The 24,117-nt window shown below is 40.2% G+C and overlaps 1 protein-coding gene across 2 annotated transcripts in view; it reads left to right on the forward strand.

Moving 5' to 3' along the window:
- CNOT10 (CCR4-NOT transcription complex subunit 10) overlaps positions 1-19,939 on the forward strand; it is a 33,077-nt gene extending 13,138 nt beyond the window's left edge. For both annotated transcript variants that reach the window (XM_069007390.1, XM_069007391.1), the window contains exons 8-19: positions 412-529; positions 1,393-1,542; positions 3,152-3,354; positions 5,964-6,085; positions 6,696-6,872; positions 9,484-9,564; positions 14,260-14,373; positions 15,718-15,848; positions 16,618-16,653; positions 16,755-16,882; positions 18,162-18,237; positions 19,652-19,939. In XM_069007390.1, coding sequence (XP_068863491.1) covers positions 412-529; positions 1,393-1,542; positions 3,152-3,354; positions 5,964-6,085; positions 6,696-6,872; positions 9,484-9,564; positions 14,260-14,373; positions 15,718-15,848; positions 16,618-16,653; positions 16,755-16,882; positions 18,162-18,237; positions 19,652-19,806 — 1,491 coding nt within the window. In that variant the 3' untranslated portion in view covers positions 19,807-19,939. The remainder of the gene's footprint in view (positions 1-411; positions 530-1,392; positions 1,543-3,151; positions 3,355-5,963; positions 6,086-6,695; positions 6,873-9,483; positions 9,565-14,259; positions 14,374-15,717; positions 15,849-16,617; positions 16,654-16,754; positions 16,883-18,161; positions 18,238-19,651) is intronic.
- Positions 19,940-24,117: the final 4,178 nt, after the last annotated feature.

Raw genomic sequence — 24,117 nt, forward strand, 5'->3', positions numbered from 1 at the left:
AATGTAATTGGTGGTTTAAACCAGTTCATAAAAGATTAATTCTGGTATATGTGGGCATTTTTTGGGGTTGTTTTTTTTCTTTTTGTTGATATTTTTGGGAGGCTTATGTCTTGCTGGAAAGCAAGTTTAACAGAAAACCTTCTAGATCATGAGGTCTCTATTGGCAGACCAGGTAAGATTACAGCCTAGGAGGAGCTCTGCAGGGAGGGGAAGTGTGGGGAGGAAGGTATTAGAAGACAGGTTAGAGATCCTCTGCCTTTAGCCATTTCCATGACAGAGTTCTTGAAAGTATTATGGCCTAAACCCATTTATTTTTAAAGTGGCAGAAGAAGCAGGTTTGTGAAGTGATTTAACACTAGCAGTAGAAATCATCAACCAAGAGATAACTAACTATTGTTTTCTCCTTCACAGTCAGCTCCTTCTCTCTTTCTTAAGAGCAATTTTGAATATTTGAGAGGCAATTACCGTAAAGCTGTCAAACTTTTAAACAGTGCCAACATTGCTGAACATCCAGGCTTCATGAAAACAGGTAAAATAAAAACCCTTCATCCTTGCAGGTACTTCAGTGTCTAGTATAATAGAACTAGTTGGTAGGACTACTGTTTATATTAATTTTAAGGACATTAATGATGACTTAACAGAGTCAGCCCTGAAAGTCATGGGTTTATATGTAGGATGTGTTTCACCTTCCTTCTTACGCTCTTTCATATAACACTGTGGTGTTTTTCATTGAACATTCTTCTACACAAGGCTGTGATTGTCCATAAAAATGAATTTGTGAAGGTGTGTTCTATTTGCAAGGCTCATAATTGAATCTCTTAATCAAGAAATGAAACAAAAGGCAACTTACTAGATCTAGAACTGAGACCTTTCTGGCAATTTATGGGCTTAAAATTCTCTTTATGACTTAAAATTTTTTTGAAAACTTTACAGTCACGTCACTTTTTTGCATTACCTTTTTTGCACAGTATAATGTTAACTTAGTGGTCTTCCTAGGCTATGACTGAAATAATGTCTGTTTAATTTGCTAATGGTCTGGTTATTTGGATTTTTAGGGTGGGTTTTTTTTTTCTTTTTTCTTTATTATCCGTGTAAAACTTTAGTCACCAGCAGATAAGTGAAAAGTTTAATTTTTTTGTCCTTTATTATTTAGAAAGGACCTCTTACAGTGTTACCTGAACATATATTTAGAAAGAAGAGTGCATTTCCCGCTTGTATGGTTAGGTTGGCACATATATACATATATAAATAACACCATCATCTGTGAACATCTCACTGAAAAGCATGTTTAATAGACTGACATAATATGCTGACCCATGAGAGAGTGGTTGGAGCATTTCATGGGCTTGGCAACAACTTTCACTTTCTGAAAATGGTCTTTTGTTCTGTCAGGTGAATGCTTAAGGTGTATGTTCTGGAACAATCTTGGCTGCATCCACTTTGCAATGGGAAAGCACAATTTAGGAATTTTTTACTTTAAAAAAGCCTTGCAAGAAAATGATAATGCATGTGCACAGCTAGGAACGGGCAGCTCGGATCCAGGTAAGCAGGAGATTCAAACAGATGGTGGAAGAGGGGTGGGCAAATCAAGGAAATAGAGGACAGAAGGTTTGAGTAATTATCAGCAAAATTCCCCATCCGTCTCTTTGTGGAGGACAGGGAAGAAGGGTGAGAACTTTGATGATAACCTGATGTAAGAATGTAGTTGTTGTTGCCAGAAATACATGGTGATGATTAAATATGTTCTTTATTTTTTTGCTTTTCTTGATGTACCGTGGTGCTGGGACAATTACTTCTCTCTCATTTGTAGACTTGGTCCATCAGTTAGGGAGATATGACAAAATAAAGTTTTTGTGACCTATTTTGTATAGGTTATTTCTAGTCCTGCTGACACTGTGTAGAATCATCAGGGCATGAAGGATGTGTTCTCCATATTCTGGGTAACCAGGTCCCCTGTTTCCTTGTGGAGGGGGCCGCACACTTTCCCTAGTCTTCCAACATCAACATTTATCACCAACATACCTATAGAAGCTTTTGTTGTTGCTCTTGACATCCCTGATCAGATTTAATCCTGTCAAGACTTAGCTTTCTAACCTGATCCCTGGTTTCTCAGTTTCTCTGTATTCCTCCCAGGTTACTGGTCCTTGCTTCCACCCTTTGTAGGCTTTCTTTTTGTATTTGAATTTGTCCAGGAGCTCCTGGCAAATGCCTCCTGGCATTTTTGCCTGACTTCTTTGTTGGGATGCATCACTCCTGAGCTTGAAAGAGATAATCATTGAATATTAATCAGCTTTCTTGGGCTCCTCTTCCATTCAGGGCTTTATTCCGTGGTATTGTACCAATCAGACCCCCAAAGGTGCCAAAGTCTGCTCTCCTGAAGTCCAGTGTAGTGAGCTTGCTATGCATACTTCTAAGGATCTTTAACTTCACTGTTTCACAGTCCCGACCAGCCCCTCCTTGTTGGTGAGAACAAGGTCCAGCATAGCACCTCTTCTCAGTGGCTCCTCCAACACTTGGAAGTTATCATAAACACATTCCAGGAGTCTCCTGGATTGTTTATGCCCTTCTTTGTTGTCCCAGATAGCAGGACCAGGGCTTGTGAATGTGAGACCTCTCCTATCTGACCATAGAGGGCCTCATCACTCAGTCTTCATCATTTCTTGATGAAGTTATAGTTGTTCACATTTCTTGTTTTCTTTAAAGTCTACTTACTATCAGGCATTTTATTGTTTTTTCTATTTCTCCCCTGGACCTAAGTGCAGCCTTAGGTATTAATGTGAAGACAGAAAGCGTTTTATGCTTGTTAACAGCAAAGTGGTTTTCTTCTGCAATCTGTATTCTCTAGAATGTGTGTAGATGTGTATTCTCACAAATCTGGGATTCAGTATTCTTGTATAACACTTAGCTTGTGTGATAAGGAACATATGAGGTTAGTATTTAATATACTTCAATCTTTATTAAGAATACAATTAATTTGTCTTTGAAATCAGTTTTGATGTGAAAGGAATTTATTTGCAGAGGGAGGCTAGTGGATTTCAGCAATGAAAGGGGGTTTTGGTAGCTTTGGGGTGTCTCTCACATCTTCTGTCTTCCTCAGAGTTTTATGCTCTCCTGAGCTGCATATCCAATATGATGTAATCCTTTTCTGCAGGTAAAAAATTTTCGGGGAGACCCATGTGTACACTACTGACTAACAAACGATATGAGTTGCTCTATAACTGTGGAATTCAGCTCTTGCATATTGGGAGGCCCTTAGCTGCCTTTGAATGCCTGATTGAGGCAGTCCAGGTGTATCACTCAAACCCTCGTCTGTGGCTGAGAATAGCAGAATGCTGCATTGCTGCCAATAAAGGGGTAAGTAACTTTTGAAAAATCTTCTAAAGAATGGCATGTGGTTACAGAAAGGTAGAATTAATACCTAGAGTTAAGCTGTGTATTTTGAAGGCCTGATGTTGTAACACCTCTATAAATCCAGATTAATTATTTTTTGTGTATATGTATTTTTATGTGTTTAATCTGGAGCTGCATCAGGTAAGGGGAACTCTTTGCATGTGATCTTTTTCTCTTCATGCAGCCAAAGCTCATCTAAAGTTTTATTGTTTCCTCACTCATTTGCCACTAAAGATTGAGAAGGATGAGACTTTGTAGTGCGGGTAGCTTGAAAGTGACAGAGGCTGTGGAAGCAGAGATCAGCCTTCTCTATCCTGAAGCTGTTGGGATCACAGCTGCTGGGGAGCTGAATCTCTTAACTGCTAAGTCTTCACCTTCTTCTCCTGGCAAAGTGGGTGGAAACCTGCTCATGGCAGGCATGTTGCATGTCCTCTGGGGCATCTTGTTTTCACCCTGTTGATCCATATATGAATAGGATAAATACAAATGATAAAATTCAGAGGGCTGAGAACAGGATCATTTGCTCTTTTAAGAAAATACTGCACCTAAATAGTACATCTGTGAAATTAAGGTATACTTGATTCCCTGTAAAACTGTAATTCACCCCTTAAGTGTGGGGGAGTGATGATGTAATCTGTAATTGCATGATTCTATGCAGTTATTTCCACAGTATGCCCATTTCACTCCTTACACAGGATGTGCAGGATGAATTGAACAAGTAGCTATATTTACTCTCTTCCCCCACCCCCCCCTCTGAATTCTCTGTTTTTCCTCTCTGGGGGGCCTCAGTACATTTATTTACTGCACACACTATCCAAATACTTCCAAATACAAAATTCAGAACTTCTCCCTTGGGAATTTGAGTAGTACTCAATATTTTGGTATCTCTATTTCAGAAAACTTAAGATACTCACAACTTTATAGCAGAAGTTTGCTTCTATACCCATTTCAGAGGCAGAGCACTGAAGATTCAAGAGTGTTGGGTCAAAACTGGACTGACTGTGATTCTGTATGTGCTACTTGTCTGATTGCCTGAGTTTTAGAAAGCACATCAAATGCAGGAAGAACAAATACAGGAAGTTTCTTCATATTAATTTTGCAATTCTCTGTATCAATCCTACTGGGTTGAAGTCACACATAGATAAAGAAGACACATCTGATCATCTCTAGTGAAAAGCTGAGTATGAGAGAGTTGATTAGCTTAGGTTTTGTGGCAAAAACACAAAGCTGGGATTCCATTTAGAAGGGCAGTATTTAGCAGTCTGGAAAAGGGAAATACGGATCCTTATGGGCACTTCCCTATTTACTGCAGACTAGGCAAAGTAGTAGATTATGCCAGGCTCCTGAGGTTTTCTTCCTGCTACAGTTTGGATGACGTGTGGTGTACCAGAGAGCTTGAATTCATGTCAAAAAACCAGCTTGTTATTCCCTAAATTTGTAATCTTGGAAGCAAAAAATTAACTTTGGATGCCATTAATATTAAAGGCAAAGAGTAAGTGTCTTTAAATTGTTAGATTTTCAACATGATAAGTAAGGCCTTAAAGTCAATAGTGTGTTTAATTTGACCTCACAACTCAATTTGCAATAATATTCCTTTATATCTAAGTATGGATTCATATTATGCTCTGAACACCATGCAGAAAAGCAATTTCACTGAAACTAATTTTCACCCACTTTAGTATTTTAGTTCATAAAATGTAAATGGGAGAAGATTCCCTTTTAAACACCGGCATTTTGAACACCTTTTTTGAAATATGCGCTTCATATCCAAACTCAGTGTATGTATTTGTTATGTGGCAGTAAATGCTACTATGTCAGTATTTTTACAATAGATTCTGATAAATTTTTTGGAAAGTGATAGCTATTGAAAGTCCAGATTTAGGATAAGTTTTTCCTTACAACTGCAACTCTTTGTCACTGACTTAACTTACCAGTGAAGTTAAGGTGGCTCATGGTAAAACAGCCAAACAAAGCCCAGTAAATACAGTGTAGAAATAATTCTTGGGACTCACAATTAGGGTACTTTAAGTTTATTTGACCCACAGAATGTGTCTGCATACCCAAAAATCCATTAAACAAGTTAATTTAATGTATCTTTGCGTATGTTGTTGTTCAGCTGTCTGCTCCCCATGGAACAGTTTGAGAGCAGCTTTTCCACAGAGCATTTTGAGTGCTGTGTAAGCAGAGAGAGAAGATGGCAAGCGTTACAGTGCCAAGTCTGAATGTTATTTGGCAGATCAAATTATTTCTTTTTAGATATCCTGTCAGTTCTTTTAATATGACTTGGTTCATTGTTCTTTTGCTTTCAAAACAGAGGAGAAACTAGGTCAGTAGGCTATCAGACAAGCTGTCAGAACTAATCTGTGCTTACACAGTCTGCAGTAAAACCCCTCTGCAGCACAAAGACAATAGAAGATCCCTGATCCTTCGTCGTACTTTAGATTTAAAGCTGTGTCCGTTATTCTTATATTTTAGCAGGGTTCAAGGTCTTCTTTCAGCCTTCACTTATTTTGTCAAGCTCTCATTCAATAGCCTTGATATTTAAGCTCTTTTTTTTTCCTTTTTCCTTTTAGACATCTGAACAAGAGACTAAAGGTCTTCCCAGCAAAAAGGGAATTGTGCAATCTATAGTAGGTCAAGGCTACCACCGTAAGATAGTCCTAGCATCCCAGTCCATACAGAATGTTGTTTATAAGTGAGTATGTTTTCCATGGGTTATTTATTTGGTTTTTATACCTTTGTTAAGGATATATATCTGTTTATCAGAGGTTTTTAAACCGTTGTGGAATAACTGTTTATTCATGTAGTGAAGAGAGAGGCATGCTAAAATGCTTGGTCAGTCTTAAACATAATTTTGTGTCTCCTCTGTGATGGCCAGCAGAGGGCTTAACTGTGTGTTTATGGTAACTAAGATGAGCATTAAAGCTTAAAATTTATTTATCTGAAATTTATATTTTCAGATAGCTAAATCTGTCCTCTTTTTCTCACTTAATATATATATATTTTCACTTATCCACTTTAGAAAAATGCAGGAAGAATCTAGTCGCTCTGCCATGAAACTTCAGGAAGTGAAATCAAGAAATCAAGAAATTATGTGGTTGAATCTAATTGGGCATCATGGTGTACTTTCAATATGTAAAAATAACAAGATACTACCTCCTCATAAATTAAACTTGGTATATTAAAACATTATTTAACATTTTTAGGGTGAAATTTTCTCTGCATTCAGATATTTCTGGAGCTCTGCTTTTATTTTCAATTTAGTAGGATTGCTTCTTATTGGTCAACTTCTTTGTCTCTTTAAGTGATGGGCAGTCCTCAGCAATACCTGTAGCCAGCATGGAGTTTGCAGCAATTTGTCTAAGAAATGCCTTGCTGCTGCTGCCAGAAGATCAACAGGAGCCAAAGCAGGAAAATGGATCTAAAACTAGTAATCAGCTGGGGGGAAATACAGAAAACAGTGAAAGCAGTGAAGCGTGCAGGTAAACAATTGAATATAAACCTTTCTTTTTGTCCAGAGTAACCCTGGGCTGACAGTCTGTGTCTGTTACTTACCCTGTTTGACTAGCAGAAAAATAGAACATATTTGTAAATCCTCTTAATAGTGTTGGACTATTCAAAGAAATAGTTTAGCTGCTTGTTTTAATTTAAGAATAAAATACTGAGTTGATTCCTCCTGTCCCTAAAAACTTTTATTAAATTAGACACTGAAATTATTTTTTCCCTTGGCCGTCTTTTTTTCTGTGCTGCAAATGTTGTGTTTTCCCACACCCTCCTGCTGTGCATATTGGTATTTCTCTAATTGTAAGTGAAGTTTCACATGTTACAGTGATTTTGTGTGTGTGTGCACGTGCGCTGTGTACTTGATTCAATATATATATGAATGTCTGGCAACTCAGTTGTAAACATTTCCCCGTTATCAAATTTGACATTCATCAGTCTTAGTATGCTTTGTTGTGTTTGCTTTAAAATGGGAAACTAGATTTAGAAAGTGAAGTAGGAAACCAGCATGGAGCTATTGCTTAATAAATCATATTTTGCAGAAGAGAGTTTAAGAAAAACTTTTTTTTTGTCATTAAAGTTTCAGAAAAAGTAATTTGCAGACAGTGCATGGTAAAGGAAGGAGGTTTAATTTATTGCATCATCTCATACATTCTGGACTTCCTTTTGAAGAGTAACTTTTGATCATAGTCTGCACTTTCATTAAAGACCATTTTGAGGGGAAATGTTACAATAACTCATCTGGAAAAAGTGTCTGTGGTAGAACTTGAACTGCTTAGAGAGTAATGAAAAAACACACTGGTTTTGTCCGACCTGAGTACAGATGATTGTTAAGAAGATAAGATCCATTTGTCAGAAGGCAGGATTTACTGCACACACACTGTGTTGTGTAGGCACAAGGTGCATCCTCAGATGTTGTGGGGTTGCCTACAGATGGACTGTGGCTAGGGGTTAGTGGCTGTTACTGTTACAACAATATTTGAAAGCTGTTCTCTGTAATTCTATTTTTCCAATTACAGTCTATCTTGTCAAGTGACCATGTGACTTATAAAAGTTGGAGAGGGGAGGGGGTGGTTGTTGGGTTTTTTTGTTTGGCTGTTTGCTTATGGTTTTTTTTCCTTTTTTCTTTACTGAGGTTGGAGATTGTGATCTAACTCCTCTGGCAAGTGTATATGCAGCCCATTGAGATGAAGCTTCTCTGGTTTAAATGGGAGTTCAATTTTAAGCTTTTGGGGCTCACTGAGGGGCAGTGATGAAAACAGAATGGTGGCCCTTACTCAGACAAGACCTCCTTTTTTGTTTTGTGTTCGGGTGTTTTTTGTTTATTTTTGTAGGAGTGAGGAAAGGAAAACATGCCCTGTATGATCCTTTGCTACCTTCTGCTTTCAAAACCAGATGCTTCTTCAGCTGAAGAAAAGCTAAAGAAAGGACTCCCTCATATCTCCCAGTAGCCACTGCCAATTTCAAAATATCCACAACAAAGGAGGCTGTTCTTGAATTTGTGTGTCACATTCTGAAAGGTTCTCTAAGGATTTGTTCCTTCGGACAAGGGAACCTCTGTGAGGGAACAGTAGAACATACAAGGCATTTGAAGAAAATCACACTAATTGAACAGGATGGTTTTAAAGCAAATCCCACTAATTGAGCAAGCTGACTCTTAAGGCAGATTCTTCTCTTATTCACAAGAAAACAGCAAATACTTTCAGTGGCTAAGGGTATTTTTTTAATCTAATTTTTGGTAAAGGCATGAAGTATATACTCTACAGCAGTATTGAGTATGAATTTCCTTGGAGTTTTTTGCTCTATGTTTTGAATGTTGGAATTATCTTACCTATTTGTAATAGATATGAAACTGGTAAATTAAAAAGTTCTCGTTAAGTGGACAGACTCAGTTTCAATTCTGAATTTTCTTTTAAATCTTGTTTTAGACCTTGGTGTCTCTCACTACCAAGATACAGCCATTAGCTGTCTCTTCAGTTTTCATTCCAGGAGGTTCTTTCAGCTTATTGGAGGGTGAAGTTTCATACTTCTTAAATAGAATGAATACTCCCCAAATGCTCCCCCAAAAAAACAGGGTGTAATTTTAAGAAAGTGGAATTTTATTTGGGGGAAAAAAAAAAAGAAAAAAAAGGACATTTTGTAATAAAGGGTAGCTAGAAGTATAAAGGAAACTGTAGCACTTTGTGGGTTATCTTTCTAGAATGTTTATGTAACTACTTTTCAAGATGTCTAGAGAGAAAACTAGTTTACTGCTTTTCTTACAGGCTAAAAGAAGAGAAGCTACAAATGCAGCAAATTCTGTGTCCCTCCAGTTAAAAATGCTTATCCTACACTGAACTTCAAAAATAGCTCAAGGCTGTGAAGAATGGTGTGGGTTGTTTGGTCTGTCAGTCAAATCCTTTCCAGCAAGTGTCCCACTTCTTCCTTCTCAAATAGAATGGTTAGGATAAGAGCATGTGCCTCAATCTCTGAATAACTTCAATTTCCTCTCTTTTAGGCTGCAGAATTTTTTATGTTATTTTAAATGGAGTGAATAAATACACTGACCATTTTTAAATTACATATTATAATAATACACTGTTTTTATTCTAGCAATAAAAGTCATGAAGGGGATAAATTCATTGCAGCTCCTCCTTCTTCGCCTTTGAAGAAACAGGAATTAGAGAATTTAAGGCAAGTAAATAATATAAAATATTCACCACTAAATAAGCCTCTTCCTTAATTGTGATTCCTAGGTTTTTTTATAGGCACTTGGGATGTTGAATTGTAACTGGTAATCTGTTTTTCAAATGTGTGTGCTTCCTTTCTTCTGAGCTTTGAATCTGAACAAATAGAAATCATCCAGAATTTCAATTTAGGTAGATCAGTCTGTTTGATCCCACTATTGTAAGTTTGGCATTACATATCGAGCAAAGCTGAAAATACCAAGTCCCATAAGAGAAAGCTAAAAACCTGACAATGGCTGTTGACATTGGTAGAAAGGGATGGAAATTACTGTATGTGCCTTTTCCTTTTAAAGCCATGATAAGACTAGTTTGGAATTCAGTCCCCACATTATCTGCTTATTGGATGGAAAAAAAAAAATGAAAGTGGAAAGCAGCATAGCTGCTTTTACTGATGAGAATGGTGTTCCTTTCAGCCAGAATAAATCCATAGTTTGCATAAAATAGGAAGTAAAAATGCCTCTGTCCAGGCATTTGACTTCCTCCCAATGCAAAACCATAGGTAAAATTTCACTGTAGATTCCTTATGTGTTCTCAAAGATCCTTAAACTGCTTGTTCAGGAGTCTGAGTGTTCTCCAGATAGAATAACTCACGTGTGTGTAAATAAGTATCATATTGTCTGGAGCCTCTTTACTTCTCCCCAACAAGATTACCATTTACTGGCAATGTTACTTGTTTCAGGTGGCTTCCAGCCTGTTGAAAATCTCTTACTATAAAGCTTGCACCTGTTTAGAAAAAAGAAATCTGTTTTAAGTTTCCATTATGGGCAAAGCATACAGTAATTTCCTACTTGAACTCTTAGGTAAACACTCTGTTTCAGCCTAACCCCAGGTAACCTATGTTTCATAATGACCAGCTTAACCTTTCCTTTGCTCCACTACGTGTAGCAAATCTTCTTGTACTCATTGAAAAGCACTTTAGGAGGAATCTGTGAGGCGACGTCAGTTATTTATTCTGAAGTGGTACAAGAGTGCGCTACTCCAAATGAAACACACTGGATTGAAAACAGTGATGTGGGTTGCTTGTGGGTTTTGTGGGCTTTTTCTCCTCCTGACTGTTGAAAATGTGGCTGCCACATGTCAAAATTATGTGGTGTCACTTTGTGATTTTTTTTCTTTTAATGCGTAGTCTTTTCTTTCACAATCAGCTGTTGTTATCTACTGATGAAATCTGACAACATGTCAGGAAAAACTTAGCAGTTCAGCAAGCAGTGAGCTGCTTCTGGTAAAGAACTTCATTCATATAAGGAAAGGAAAAGCATTGATTTAAAAAAAAAATTTTTTTCTCTCCTACTACCTGCTTTGGTTTAATCTAGAGGACTACACATTCCTAGAAAGTGTTTCTGCTGAAACTGTTTCTAAGCTTCTGAAGATAGTTTTGAAAAGCAAAATACGTTACACTCAAATAGTAATCTTGTATATTTATATTGTAAATAGTGTGTTCCTGTAGCCTTGCTCACTAAGGAGCTAAGTGAGAAAATGGAAATTCTTGCTGAGTCGGGGAAAATCAAGAAAAATAATTCTGGATGTTGTCAAGGATTATCCTAAGGAATAAGTGTTCAGTTTTTTCCTGCTAAGTCACTGGACTGAAAAACCTGCTTCTAGAACTGAACAGGAACTGTGAATGCTTTTCTTGGATGATTTTATACAGTTGCACATCCTTGTAAGAGTTCAAAATGCCTGACTGACCTTTGCCCCTGAACAGTTTTTAAAAGCTAAAAATATAATCTAGAAAAGGTTTACATGTCCTATATATTGCTTGGTGCTTGTACACAAATTGGTTGAGTGGACCATTCTCATAATAAGCAGTAATTCAACTGCAAGGTTTTCAAAGCAACAAGCAGAAGTCTGAGGAGACCAATCACTGCTAAGAATTTATGCATTGGAAGTAGAAACTCCAGATTTTTCTTCTAAGTTTCTTCTAAACAATTTTCCTCGCTGCTTCTTATCCTTGGACAAGCCAATTCCCCTGCTCTGCTCTCAGCCTGTTCAATGTTCCACACACCACAACCTAACACTGTTAGGATGCATCTAGAGTAAAGAAATTCTGGTAGACCACAGTGCTACATTTGGAAAATTTTGTGGATTTTATTGTAAAAGTTGAGATGGACAGCAACAGACCTTGTTGTAGTCATTCTCCCTAGATTGAAGGTCTTTGTGTGAGAACCTTAGTTTTTCCCCTCAAAGCAGATAAAGGAATAATTTGATCATTCATTTTCTCCACACCCAGTTTTGCCTCAGTTACCCATTTAAAGGTTTTAGTGGTCTGTTTGACCCTGTCACAATACTAGAAACTTACAATGATTATCACCCACAGCTGTTTCACTCTCTTCTCCCTCACTTCTTAGCCACTGTGTAGTTCTTCCCCATCTCCCCTTTGCTGGTGCTGAAGTTCCCTTTGGAGTAAGCTCAGTCTGCATTCTGTATTTCTTCATATTTTGTATTGTTTGCCTGTGTTGAAACATAAAAAGTAAATAGTTTGTATCCATTGTTGGGCTTAGCTATTTGAAATTATTTCAGATTAGAGATGTTCTCTTGATGGTTTTGAAGCATCATTTTTGGTGCCTTCATACTAAGTTTTGAAGAACTGTATTTGCTCTGACTTGCCATTTCCCTGAGAAATAAGGCAAGTCAGAAACGGAGTTTGGGTTCCATAAACTTGCAGTCTGTGTGGGCTGACAAATCTTGTTGCCTAAACCTACACAAGAGGCTGTTTGACATAATCTGGCAGTTTAAAAAAACATTTTTCTTTTTCCTAGTGCAAAGGCAGTTTTATTTAGGGCATGCGGAGGCTCGGTGATGCTGGAAGTCTGCCGTGCTCAAAGGCGACCTGTGGAGTTTTGTCAGAATCCTGACTGGGGTGAAAAACTAGTTTGTCTTTTCCCTTGTGGTGCAATTCTTCTGCTCCGGTTGGCTGTCAGCTCTCCTGAGCATTTGGTTCAGCCAACTCAACAATGGATCCAAGTGCAAGGACACAACTGCAGGGGAAGAAACCTGTATGTTTTCCTCTTCAGATGGCTGTTGCGGAAGGCTTTTGCTAGCTCTTACGTGGCCCAAACAGTGACTAGTCCTTAGAGCAGAGGAGTAGGTTTCATCCTGTTGTGTGATTGGAGCACGTCTTGTGTTTGAATTTACACTTGCAGAAATAAAAATAGGCTTTAAGAAAGTTGTGGGAAGTGTAAGACACATTGCTGTAAAGGGCAGTAGCAACCAACTCTGCAGGCCCTGACTGAATACCTGTCTAAGGGTATTTTGCTGCTGACACTCGGCATCTCTACTGATTTAAAAGTGTACTTCCTTGAGGCAGAAACAAAAAAAGGTTAGTTAGAAGCAGGCTGTTATTACAAAAAATTTTGTTTCCCCATTCCATCCCCCTCCCCAGTCACAACCTTTCAGAAATATTTTAGGTTTGGGAGTTGAGCTGGGGAAGCTTTCCTCTCCCTCTCTCAACCTTTTGTATGTGTTCTGATTTGATGTGACATCTGGGCACGGTGGAGAGGAAGTGGGGGGTAGGGGGAAACACTGGAGAAGTTTCTTATCCTGCTTGTGCATAATTAAGGAGCATGCCTCCTGGGAAAGGGGAATAAAGGCACCCCAGGTCCTGCCATGAATTACATGACTTACTGCTGGACCGAAAGTGGGCTTGACAGTTGCCAGAAGGTTGGCGCAATAATAGCCCGCCTACCAGCGGGAGAGCCGACGGCTCTCCTCCCATCGCTCCCAACGTGCGACCCCACTCAGAGCATCCACTTGTCCTCCCTGGAGAAGAACAGAGTCCTGCTCACAGCAGGGCATCATGGGCAGAGGCTTGTGCCCTGAGGACAAGGCAGCCTGCACTGAATGATGTTTTACCAAGTGGAAAATATCCCCAAGAACAGTGTTTAGTATGGGGGGGAGCTATTACAAAGTGTGAACCTTGGCCTAATGATGGCATCCTGACGTGGGGTTATTGTTTGAAGATGGAAAATGTGAGTAGTTCAGATTTCATTAGATGAACTGCCAGATATTTTTGGTTTTGGAAAGATAAGCAAGTCTGTGATGGCAACAAAATGCCATGGATCAGTCAGAGTCTTGGCACTGGGTTACAGCTCTCAACTGAACACAAAACTGGAAATGCCAAATTCTCCAGTGTTTTGTCTCCCTGTGTGCAGACATTGTACAATAGAAGAGTGAAATACATTACAGCTTAATTGATAGCTACTGTGTGTCTGTAGATTGTGTCTTACAGAAATCTAGAAATCTGCTACTCTTCTCTACAACAGAAGGTGAGGGCAGAGGAGTACAAGTGAGAGTCCAAGGCAAGACCAATAACAAGAGTGTGAGAAAGGGAAACTGTCCATGAGAAAAATGACACATGGTGAAGTCCATCTTTTTTTAGTCTGTTGTTTATGATGAAAACTGCAAGATCTTACTGAGCACGCAATGGTGATCCTTGGTTTATACTGGTAGAACAATTGAGTCCATAAATAATTAACACTAACTCATTTACTTCATAGTTAGATGGGAAGTCATTATTGAAAGTTTGATTTATTTCTTTAGCACTAAACAAGAAAGAAAATTTAACAAGTGTATTTGGAATCACAGAATTCTCAATTTAACATAATGGCTTCTCCCCCTCCCCTTTTTTTTGTCTGTTTCCTTCCAGGTGCTCGATCCTTGCGTGTAGTGCTTATGTGGCTCTGGCTTTGGGGGATAATCTTATGGCATTGAATCATGCAGATAAACTTCTACAGCAACCAAAGCTGTCAGGGTCTCTTAAGTAAGTCTGATGGGGTCATTTTTTCTCTCTCAGCCCTGTTTTTTTGCTGGAGAGTTCTGAGTTGGAGCTTCCAGTGTCTGTAGTTGCTTGCCAATTCTGTATCTGATGCAAAGAATTGCTTGGCCTGCTCCTGTTCTTGTTGAAGCCCTAAGTGTCCATTGACATGCAGGAACATGAATTCCCTCCTTTGTGCATGAATTCCACATAGCTTGGAATCTATTGCTGCTTCTGTTGCTGTTTCTCCAGCTATGGGTCCCATGCAGCAGCAGGACCATTAGGTCTCTCTTGTGATTCACTGTAGGGTTGCATGTGCTTGTGTTGGCCCAGCACAAGGGGCAAGGATGTGCAGCTGTGGGTAGCCCAAACCCACGCTGCTGAAAGGTCACTTATGAAACTACAGCCTCAGAGGGGAAGGTTTGCTCGGTCACTCAGGGTACCAGATCTTGTGTGTGCAGGACTTGTCACTTCAGCTGCGACTGCTGCTTATATAAGGTTCCATTCTTCAGTTTCTCTTGTTCACCTCTCATTTGGCACTGTACTTTTTTGAAGGATATTCAAAGTGCATTCTTTTTCTACTCCCCAGTTCTCATACAGCTCTACAAATTCAAAAAGGGCAACTTTAGCCCCATCCTTCTGACTTTGTGCATTTAACGCACAGGATAAAATATAGCAGAGGTTTTTACAGTACTAACAGTTTTCAAAACTGGTAATGTACTTGTGGAAAGCAAAGGTAACTCATGCTTATTTTTGTATGCTGGCACCATGCTCTAAACTGGTCCATGCCAATTAAATTCTTTGCCTCCTGTTCTTGAAACTACTGCAGGAGCTCATGCTTTTGCACAGTCATTGTATTAGCAGGATCTTTGAGGAGTTTGCAAGGTAACACATAATTTTGTGTTACCATTATGTAATGAAGGAAATGCTAAATGACAGGTTTTTTGCAAAGACAAAGAGGTGTGTATCTTGGTCCCAGGAAAATACATTTTTATTGAATGTAAAGTCATGTAACACTTAAATTGTAGATATATTAATATTCTGGGATGGCTTTTCTTAATTCTGTGAATAAAGCCACACCAAGGTACTTCACTGTGGAATGGTAATTCCTGTGCATGGATGAATTGTCATTATTCAGGTGTTGGGTTTTTTTATAACTTTGGTGCCTAAAAGCAGTAAATGGTAGAACTGGGTATTATGACAATACCTTATGAGCAAGTTAATTTCCATGCAAGTGTTCCCAGTAATAGTTCCCATGTGCTCACATTAAAAACTGCATTGCTTGACTCACATAACAAACTGTGGGGATTACTGTGCTGACATTTGTACCCTAACCCTTCGCTGTTGTAGGTTTCTCGGGCATTTGTATGCAGCAGAAGCTCTCATCTCTCTAGACAGAATATCTGATGCCATCACTCACTTGAACCCTGAGAATGTCACTGATGTTTCCCTTGGGATCTCTTCAAATGAGCAGGATCAAGGTTAATGCATCCACACTTCATTATAACTGGTTATGCTTTCAGCTGCCTTCCTGCTGTAACTTTCTAGACACAAATATAATGATGATTAAGACATTTTGTTTTAAGACCTGTAGGTTATTGCAGGGTGGGGGAGAGTGTTGTTTGTGGGTTTGTTGTTGTGTTTTTATTTTCCTGGCTTCAGTTCCTCCTTTGTGTTTGGTGTGTCTTTTCCCTGTTTGTCATTCCTCTGAAATGGTTAATTCTGTATCATCAATAGGACTGTATATTGTGGTATTCTGACTTGTTTGAAGGAAACTTTGGAAAGCTGCTTTTGTTAAATGTGCTGTTATGGTTAAGTTTGGGTTTCATACCATCTCTTTCACCTTTTTGGTCTTAAACCAGGTTTTGTGTTGGAATCTACCTTAGTGTGATACAGGACTGGGGAGAACTTAGTTAATCTGTATCTTAGTCTTCTTGGTGAGAGTGTGTATTCTGTAAGAGGAAAGTACTTCAGAACCCATCTGTATAGTGAAGTCTGCAGAGCTCTGATTCCAGTGACAGGTCTGCAGTTTAACTTCCCTATACTCATCTGCAAATCTAAAAGCACAACACTGAAGATAGGAAGTCTTAAATGACATAAACTCTTGAGCAAACTGATCTGTTTTCCCTCTTTAATGTCAGACCATGAAGAAAGCGGAAAATTTGTATCTTTGTATTATTTTTTTAATAACCTTTAAAAAAGGTCACAGAATATGACGGGGTTTGTTTTTGGGTTTTTTTTTCTTTGCAGGGTCTGACAAAGGAGAGAATGAGGCAATGGAGTCTTGTAAGTACCAGCCACTGTATTCAGCAGAGTACAAGAACTTACTTGGCCAGTTGGAATAGAAGTGTAAGAAAAAAAAGATTTTTACTTTTTTTTCATTGCAGCTGGCAAGCAGACACCACAGTGTTACCCCAGTTCAGTCACATCTGCACGAACAATGATGTTATTTAACCTTGGAAGTGCTTACTGCTTGAGGAGTGAATATGACAAAGCTCGAAAGTGTCTTCATCAGGTATGAAAAACAAATCTTCAAGGCACCTTTAGGGACAAATGTACTTCCTTAAAAGGGCCATTTAGATCACAGCAAATTCTGGTGATTTCACAGCCCAAGTTTATTTGCAGACTCTGAGGAAATGGTGGTTTTCTTCTGTCTTTATGAAACAGTCTCTATTAGAAACAAAATGAAGAATTCCAAATTTCTTACTTGTGTAAAAAGTTCAGTACCACTATAGGCAGCATTTTGTTTTCCTTAGGTCATATCAGAACAGTGGAAGGTGACTAAGGAAGCCTTTTCATGTTTTCTAAGATTGCTGGTTTATTTGGGGTTTTTTGTGGTCTTTTTAATGGTCTAGTAGTAGTTGTTATATTTCAGAGAAGGCTTTTTCCCTAGTCATTTAATAACTCACCATCAGAACTATTATCTTTAGAGCTGTGAGAACAAACTGCAGTTCTGTTCCTTGTCTGCCTTTTGTCCCAAGAATTCTCAAGTACTGCTTTTGAAATGCTGTCTCCACTTAGCCTGTGTCACGTCACTTGGTCCTTCTCATGGCTGGGACCCGTCTCTTTCTGTCATGATGTTTCTTTTTGCAGCCATTCCTGTCTGTCAGGAAGACTACTTGGATGCATTGTTGAACTACCAACTGAAACAGCAGCTTCCAAATTATTTCACAGTAGTTGTGTATGTGAACAGATTCAAATCCTTGAGGCTCTCAGCTACTTAGGGCAGTTGCCTGGTTCTTTTTCTTCCTGAGGCTTCTTATGATGAGGCAGGTGTCTGTGCTTGGGCTCTGTAACACCTGTGTAAAGCCCAAAGGAGTCCAAGGCCAGCCATGGATGTAAAATATAGTGGGGCTCTGCATCTACAATAAATTCATTGACTTCATAGCTGAAAAATGGTTGTATATGGAAAGCTAATGAATGATCGTTGTTAACTTTGATGCTGAACTCTGGAGCAGTGGAGGTTACCTTCACCTGTCACCTCACCAGGAAAGCACACTAGTCTGGCCCAAGAATTACAGATCCATATGAACATAAGCACACGGCAGATGGTCCTGCTAATTAGTGTGAAACAATCTTGCTATGTAGAGAATCTTGTAGTCTCTCCTTGCATGCTTAAACCTGATGGAATGTATTAGTTTGAAAAAAACGTGATCTTAGTTAATTATTTAGTTAAGTTCTTAGTTAGTTTTGTTCCCTAAGATGGCGGTAGCAATCTTGTCAAGGGGCACTTTGTTTGTGCTGGATCTTTCTCTTAAGCACTTTTTCTCCCCACCCTCTTCTTTTTCAATAAGGCTGCTTCACTGATCCACCCCAAAGAGATCCCTCCAGAGGCCATCCTTCTGGCTGTGTATCTTGAATTACAGAATGGTAAGTTGGGAAATGTTCCATCAACCTAAATTTGGGATACAAAGGGAGGAGGGCAGTAGTCATCATTCGTACTCCATATAGCGTTGTGCCAGTATTTTGAAGGACACCCTTTAGGCCCTGCCTTGGCTCCATTTTACACTGCTGTAGATCCATGCATGTGCACCTTCACTTCCATAGTTTATTGCCACTCTGTTCTCACACACTCCAGACTTCCTAAACACTCATTTCCTGAGCTGAAGTTTTCTATACTTCGTGCAGAAGTCAGCGGTCTCAGATAGGCTCAGTGAAACCCTTGATGAAGTTTATACTAAAAAGGGGGTTTGGAAAGCTTTCTCCATTAAAAGGCAACCACAATCCAGGTTTCCCAAAGAAGCCTTGTCAAGGCCTGTGTAGCAAGTATGGCAGCAAAGCTTGTAATAATGTTAACTGTCTCTTCCAAAATGCTTCCTTTTGAAGGTTCACTGTTTGTATGAGGGAAAGGCTCTGCATAATGGGAAACTGGAAAAGTTGCACTTGAATTCTGCAGTGTGAGCAGACCTCGTGCAGCTGCTGGTTGAAGCTGTCTTGGTTGTGGACCTGTGCCCCTTGAGGGGCACTTAATATCCAAGTGTTGTGAAATGTTCTGTGTGCCTGTTCCCCTTCAGTGATGTTGCATTGCAGGCAGGCGGAGGATTTGAGCATTTGCATTTGGAATTGAGACTTCTGCAAAGCTTTTCTTACAAAGATGTCTCTAAATTAGAATTCTGGGAACCTTTATTTCTGCAACAAAGATGTACAGAGCAGAAGAGAGTAGGAAGTGGGATTTACATCCCTCACCTCCTTCCAAGTATATAACTGAAACAGGCTAAAGACATTTTTTGTTCTATAAATGACAACAAAATGGTGCAGCTCCTCTGAAACAAAAACTTCAGTGGAAAAAAGTATGCGGGAGAAACACTGTCCTCAGAACTCAGTGTCTTTTCTCCTGTAATTTTACAAGTTTAATTTTTAACGAAGACTAAGTTTTCCATTTATATTGGTGGTTATTTGATGGGCCATATATACGGTTGAAAATCATATTTCTTTTAAAAACATGTTTTGTTCCCTTGGCATTTGCATTACTGCCTGCAGTGTCACAGTGTGAGGGCATTTTGTGTCCTTTGGGAAACTAGAAGGTGCTTTGGCATCTTCCAGCTCCAGAGGTAAAAGCTTCATGTCTTCAGTTAAGGATAGGTGGACTCAATCAAAACTATTTTCTTCAAATTTACTGTTGTCTACTGCTTTTCCTGGCCATGTCAGCATTTCACGGGAGAGGAAGGACTGCTGGTGTACCTGGCCTGGGCCCAGGGCTGGCTCATCAGCTCTGTCCCTGAACAGTAATTCATGTGTTATAAAATGGTATTTTGGGTTTTTTTAATTGAAACTTGTCTTGTAGGTAACACACAGCTGGCATTGCAGATCATCAAGAGGAACCAGCTGCTCCCTTCTGTGAAAACACTCTCTGACATGCGGAAAAAGCCTGTTTTCCAGCCAGTCCACTCAATCCAGCCCATTCAGATGCCAGCTTTCACCACTGTTCAAAGGAAGTGAGGTTGTGCTTTAACCTGCTGCTGCCCTGATCATGAGGGCTTGGGATTTTGTATATTTTTTTAACCTAGGACACCTGAATACCCAAATTGCTGGAGTGTGTTTGTTTATGTAAATTTTTAATAAAAGATGTAAACCAAAAACTTGTTTGTAAAGGTTATTGCATGAATGATGGGAGGTTGGTAGCTGCTTTGAATGGGAGTGGTAGTTTATTTACCAAAAAAAAAAGGTTGTCCAAGTGCGTAATTCAGCTCTTTTTGAATAGAATAGAGAGGAGAGCAGTGAGTGGAGAGAACCATTTCCCTGAACTTAAGTCCTGCTGAAATAGCAGTTGAACTGTTGTGTTGGCTGCTGGTTTGACACATATGAGAGCCATGCTCTTCCTCAAAGAAGAGGGAACCTGGTTCTGTTGGCCTTTTATTTTGGTTTGGATTTTTTTTCCTCTCCCTGGTTTTCCTTTGCCCAGCAGCAACATGTAATGGTGCAGGTACAGTGGAAGTGTGTGCCTGGCTATAAGGAAAAGGTTGGGTTTTATTTGGGCTTTTTTTTTTGTTTGTTTGGGGGGTTTTTTTTGTTTTTGGTTTTTTTGTTTGTTTCGTTGCTTTTGGGTTTTTTTGTGTGGGTTTTTTTTTTGTTTGTTCATTTTGTTGTTGTTAGTTATGGGGTGGTTTTGGTGGGAGGTTTTTTTTTCCTTTTTTTTTTTGTTGGGTTTTGGTAGTTTTTAAATCTAGTTTCCACTGTAGAGGAATATTTCTTTCTTTCAAAAAAAAAAATCTGCCTTTTACTCAAACGAAGATGGCAGCATAATGAAGGACCCTCCTCTGGGTTACTTATTGGGAGCACAGGAGAGGAGGGGCCATCCTACCTTGGGACTTAATGCAGGCATAAGATAATTGGAGCCCAGCAAGGAGCCCAGCACTTCTCCTCACAGTCCCTCCAGAGCTGTTTTGTGCCGTTTCAACTATCCTAATAATCTCCAGCACAGAGCTGAGCTTCCACCTTACCTCCCTGTGCTGCTGCTGTTGTAATTTGCCTCCAGCCAGCACCAAGGTCACTTTTCCAAGCAGCACTGGGCTGTGGGGCCTGCAGCTTCTGCTCTCAGTAACGTGAGCGTGAGGTAATGCAGTGTCCAGGAGAAGGCGGCAGCAGGACAGCCCCGGGTTTGTCTCTGCCATCTTACAGAAACCAGCGGACAGAAACAACAGCAAGTGTATTAAACAATGTGCGAGTTGTGGAGTGTGTCTCCAGCAGGAAGCAGTACAGCAGCAAGCTTGAGACCTGCACTCTGCCTCTGCGCTGCTTTTCAGTCCTTTCAGAATAACAACCCCGTAGCTGCCTTTTCCAGGAACTTTTCTATCACTGCAGGAGGTGCAAAGCACCCCTGGCCTCAGGTAGGGGCAAACAGTTTAGAAACATTAGGAATAAAAGAAGTATCAGGAAAAAGTAGGTAGCCATCACCTTTCTGAAAGACGGAAGAAAGGGAGCGGATACATCCTTTACGTCAAAGTAGATTGACTGATTAAATACAAAAGGTTCGAGATGCTCCCTGTGTGGTCCCGGGCCCTGAATAGAGAAGATTCCTCCCCGCCCTTCCCCGCCCCCCCAGGAATGCGGGGCATTCACATGCAAAAGATGCTCTCGCCGTGCCCGGGCTCGATGACGGATGCAGTTGTTTCCCAGATAAGGCACATCTTATCGCAGCCGCATTTGCACGTGAGCCGCAGCCTTCGGCCCCGGCTCTCCCTGCCCCTGCCTGCTCCTGTGCCCTGAGGCGGCTCAGCCCCCACAGCAGCTCTGCCGCTTCCCCCCCGCCCGTGGCACTGTCTCGCACAGAGGGATGGATGAGTGCTGGTGACGGCTTTCAGCTTCCATCGTTCACTATTAACAGAAAAGAAAAAATAAGTATCGAAACACATCAAGGGAGGCAGCAGCCAAGGACCTGGCTTCTCCCTCCAGTCCCTTTTCCGTCAGTTGCTTTTAGTCTCTGTTAAGAAAGAAGTGAAGGTCAAGTAAAACTGTGAACTGTCCTTCGATAGAAAAAGGGGGAGCATGAGCAGCCCAGGCTCAGCAGTGGGCTAAGTTAGTAAATGCAATAATGCTTATCAGTTTGGTTTGGGCCACTTCCTGAAGGAAAGGGCGCCTGTCCCTATCCCCCCACCCTCCCCTTACCTCCAGGATCTTCCTCTGCAGCCATGCACTGGCTTATTCCCACAGTAAGAAAAAGAGGGTGCATTCCCTTTTTTCCCCACCACACACCATAAGCCTTGTCGCTACCTCAGCACTGTTCCTGCACCATGGTCCTGCACCATGGTCCTGCACCACTGCTGTTCTCTCTCGTCAGAGCCTTTAGCTCCGCCCATGGCCCTGGTGCAAGAACAGCACTCATTCAGCAGCGTCCTAAGCCAGCTCCTGGTGTTCAGTGAGCTGCTGGGTTCCTGCTGTCTTCAGGAAGAGGGCACACAGGAGTCAAAGGAATATAGAGTAATAGAGGAAGCTGGACAAGGTCACCTGGGCAGACTTTGTCCCCACCTCCACAGGGCCTTCTCTCTCTCTCTCCCTCCCTCCCACTTGAAATGAGCTCTGTACTGCTGACATGCTGCCAGCTGCTCCAGCAGGAAGAAAGCAATGGCCTGGTGAAGGATTTTGATGAAGAGCACAGCATGGTGCTGAGAGCCCTACAGTTGTACAGGCCCAGAAGGCATCTTGGCTTTGAAAAGCTAAAGCAGCCAGCACTTCCAGAGCCTGGAATCCACCTCCACTGCTACCCATACTGGGAATTTAGTCAGCGACTTTAATTCTCAAACCTTCCTTAAAGAGCATCTTCCTATGCTCACCATTTCTTTTTAAACATTTTCCAAGGTAGTGAAGAAAGAGGGCAGCTTTCCACTCACCCAGCTTTTGTTGACAGCCTGCCCTGTAAGATGCCAGAGACACCTACTGAATGTTCTGGTGGCTTTGCTTTACACTGCCATGCAGAAGAAGCATTGTTTTAGTTGCCAAGGTGAAGGAATGGAAACCTAGAAACAGACCTGAAAAAGTTAAACCAGAAACTTTCTGGCAAAATATTGGGAAAAAAGCATGGCATTTGAAGCAGTGAGTTCAATATCACAACTCTTTCCTCCAGCCATGACAATGAGGACTTTTTTCTAACAGCACAGACAATAAAGAGGGGCTTTTTCTTTTTTGCATCCTCATAGAAGAGAAGACTTTTTCTGGGTAGTACAGAAACACACACACAGAGTTGCCATGAAAAAACCTCACATTTATTTGATTAAACAAAAATAAAATAAACTGCATAGGAACATTTTAAAGTCCAGAGAGACACTGACTTTGTTTTAAGGCTGCCAGTAGCTGATACATCGTCTCCTTGCTACATCCTTCAGCCTTCCCTATGGACCACAAAGATACATTCAGAAGCCTCCATTAACACAAGGGTTCTAACATTTTTTTCACTTATTCTATGTAAAAGTTTGCACATAACCTGTCATGCTTTCTTCTCTGCAGTACTCAACATCTGACAAAAATTATATCACTTTTTGTCCAAGTAGAAATGTGATGCCCTTTTTGGAGCATGGCAATTCTTGTCACAGCCTGGCTCATTTTCAATTAGATACAAAAGCTCTGAGCAGCTCATTAAAAGCAGAGCACTGTCTGTCCTCCTGAGATACTTTATTATTGTTAGGAGAGCAGCATGATTAGTCAACTAAAGTAGAAAAGAAATAACAGAAGAGGAAACTAAAAAACCAAATCAACTCAAGATGCCCAACATCCAAAGAATTGCAAGATCAGCCTGGATCCCAATGCAAACTTGCACCAAGGCAGTGCAACTTATAAATCATTAGTTAAAATTTTGTAAGATGGGGCATACATCTACAGCCAATTAACTGGGGGGGGGGGAGAGAAAAAAAATGCATGTTTGACATTGCTTTCATGGGGCTGAGCTTCATTTTGTTCCAGGCTTGCTATTTCTATTTGAGTTAAATCTCAGGCAAGTGTTCAACACCCTCAGCTCCTCCAAGGACCTGTGCACGAAGTGAGCAGGGCATGACAGGTAATGCACAGTACAAACAAGAGTCACAGATGTAAGAAACCCCCACCAACTCAGGTGACTAAGCAAACCTTACAAACTAGTTAAAAACCTCCTAGTCATTTTAGGAAAAAAAAAAAACAACCAAAACAACCAACCAAACCTAAAAACAAAACCCAGAAACAGACATCTCTCCCTCTGAAGGAAAAACTACTACATTGTCTGAAAAGTACTCTACAAACCTATAAAAGGACTTTTTTTTTTTAAACTAGTTTGGTAGTTCAAAA

This window comes from Aphelocoma coerulescens, chromosome 2 (genome assembly GCF_041296385.1).
Source record: "Aphelocoma coerulescens isolate FSJ_1873_10779 chromosome 2, UR_Acoe_1.0, whole genome shotgun sequence".
Lineage (NCBI taxonomy): Eukaryota > Metazoa > Chordata > Aves > Passeriformes > Corvidae > Aphelocoma > Aphelocoma coerulescens.